At 34.4% G+C, this 2,524-nt stretch overlaps 1 protein-coding gene across 1 annotated transcript in view; it reads left to right on the top strand.

Moving 5' to 3' along the window:
• The window catches only part of LOC110018823 (amino-acid permease BAT1 homolog), a 6,143-nt gene extending 3,619 nt beyond the window's left edge, over window positions 1–2,524 (top strand). The window contains exons 6-8 of the mRNA XM_020716276.1: window positions 281–570; window positions 1,063–1,192; window positions 1,922–2,524. Coding sequence (XP_020571935.1) covers window positions 281–570; window positions 1,063–1,192; window positions 1,922–2,269 — 768 coding nt within the window. The 3' untranslated portion in view covers window positions 2,270–2,524. The remainder of the gene's footprint in view (window positions 1–280; window positions 571–1,062; window positions 1,193–1,921) is intronic.

Here is a 2,524-nt window from a genome sequence, read left to right as displayed (position 1 = left end):
CGAGAGTCAAAGGACCATTTCGACACTTTTCTAACACCAATGCTTTACGTGGGACTAGTCCTATTCCCTGACAATTGGTTTTCCTTAATCCATTAATAGAAGGTCATTGATTCATATGTTGATACTAGAACAAACATCATTCTTTTACACTTTTCCAGTTCTTGGGCAAACAATTTTGCCTACTTTCTGAAGCTCTGATGCCTCAGTATTCTGCTTGTTGTTAAAGAACCCAGAGTAATAAAATTTAACAAAGTTTGCAAATTGAACTTATTTCCTTCAGACTGAAGAAACTAAAAATGCAGACATAAATGGACCAAAAGGAATAATTAGTGCCATTGGTATATCTATTATTGCTGGTTGGGCGTACCTACTTGGTATCACGTTTGCTGTTACCAACATCCCATATCTTTTGAGCAGTGACAATGATGCTGGTGGTTATGCAATTGCTGAGGCATTTTACCTTGCATTTAAGAGTAGATATGGCAGTGGAGTTGGTGGCATCATATGTTTGGGAATTGTTGCCATTGCCATATTCTTTTGCGGCATGAGTTCCGTGACAAGCAACTCGAGGTAATGAACACTTGATTTATTAATGATCTATCTTTTAAATTTATTATTATGAATAAATATTCGAAAGCTTGATTTTTTTTTAATTTTATTTCTAAGAATTTAAAAGTGTTTGTGTTGGTTTTGTGATAGTTGGATCATTGAATTATTGCTGTTTCTCGCAACCCTTTAGATTAAGGGAAATATATGTTGGTTTTGTGATACTATGATCATTGAATTATTTTTAATCTACCCTTTAGATTAAGGGAAATTTATATATGTAGCACACAGCTCATATGTATTTACATTTCTCGCGTCTAAACTTTAAGATTTACATACATCACACTTTCATGCTTTAAATTTATATTTGAAATAATGTATTTCCCTTCTAAAAAGTGGTAATAGTGCTCTTTTTTATGTGATTTTAATGATCCGAGTGCTGTATGTGTAACTATGGTAGTTTAGGTGTGATATGCTATTAATTGCAACTCTCCGAACTTTCTTTTTTGAAAACAGGATGGCTTATGCATTTTCAAGAGATGGAGCAATGCCTTTCTCATCTTTTTGGCATAAGGTTAACCAGCAAGATGTCCCTATAAATGCAGTTTGGCTCTCTGTAGTTGTATCATTTTGCATGGCACTGACGGTAATGCAAAGTTTTATATCTTGGTGTTTAGTTATTGCAAAATTTTCTTTTATTTTTGGGGTATTTCTATACATACCCCCCAATTCCTATGTTATTCGATATTTAATGCCTGACATTTCTCTTTTACATTTATATCACCAAAATCCTTCATGTCACATAAAAAACTACTATTTTAACTTTTAAAATGTGAAATGCACATTTTCATAAGATGTTATTTATGTAAAAAATGAAGATTTGTTAGATATGTAAATACATGGGAATCCTGTGGTATGTATGTAAATCTTTCTTTATTTTTGTCTTTTGAACTTGTCTTTAAAATGCGACATGCCTTTAATAACCACTTGCTCTCTGAGTACCAAATCTATGATTTTTCTGCCTACTTTATGATTGTAAACATTCACAAAAGTTCCTCAAAGCTAAAATGAATTCCTCATTGTTATGTCTCAGTCATTGATTCTAGCCAGCTTTAAGGCGTGCGGTTGAGTACATTTTTTTTGGGTAAATAACTTAATTGTTTTCAGAATTTTGCTTCAAAAAATATGAAAAGGACGAGTTCAATCAAAATCCATTAATCCGCAAAGTCAACAAACTACTGTAACTTACAAAATACTTTCTCCTTAGGCATTTTTGTATTCATCATCCCATTGAAGTTCATCAACTATTTATGCACTTTGCTTTAATATTTCTGTGTAACTTTATATAGCTAATGTTTTATTCTTGTCTTGCCAGTCTCTGGGAAGTTTAGTAGCTTTCCAAGCAATGGTGTCCATAGCCACCATTGGCCTTTACATTGCCTATGCCCTCCCAATCTTCTTTCGAATAACATTGGCCCGCAAATCTTTCATCCCCGGCCCGTTCAACCTGGGCCGCTATGGGTTACTTGTTGGTTGGGTTGCAGTTTTATGGGTCACTGTCATCACTGTCCTCTTCTCCCTTCCTGTGGCCTACCCTGTTACTAAGGATACTCTCAATTATACACCAGTTGCTGTTGGTGGTCTGCTGCTGCTTACAGTCTCTTCATGGGTTCTTAGTGCAAGGCATTGGTTTAGAGGACCCATAACCAATATTGATACATAGGGCATTTGGCATAGAAAACCAAGATTGTTGGATGGATGAAAAGGTCCGATTTGTATTGGTTTTATCCACTGCCTGTGTTTTGGCAGCAAACTCGAATAAAATTATTCGAGGGTAAGCATATTTGATTTGTAATGATTTAAGTACATTTGCTTAGAAGCAATTTCACACTATTTGATTTGTCACTTTACAACATAGAATGTTTTCAGATTTATATATGGTGTCCATACGAATTTTATATTTATTTGTGGTCACTTT

The sequence above is a fragment of the Phalaenopsis equestris genome, unplaced genomic scaffold (genome assembly GCF_001263595.1).
Source record: "Phalaenopsis equestris unplaced genomic scaffold, ASM126359v1 Scaffold000036, whole genome shotgun sequence".
Taxonomy (NCBI): domain Eukaryota; kingdom Viridiplantae; phylum Streptophyta; class Magnoliopsida; order Asparagales; family Orchidaceae; genus Phalaenopsis; species Phalaenopsis equestris.
The sequence above is the reverse complement of the archived record's forward strand: the minus strand, read 5'-3'. Positions and strand labels throughout refer to the sequence as shown.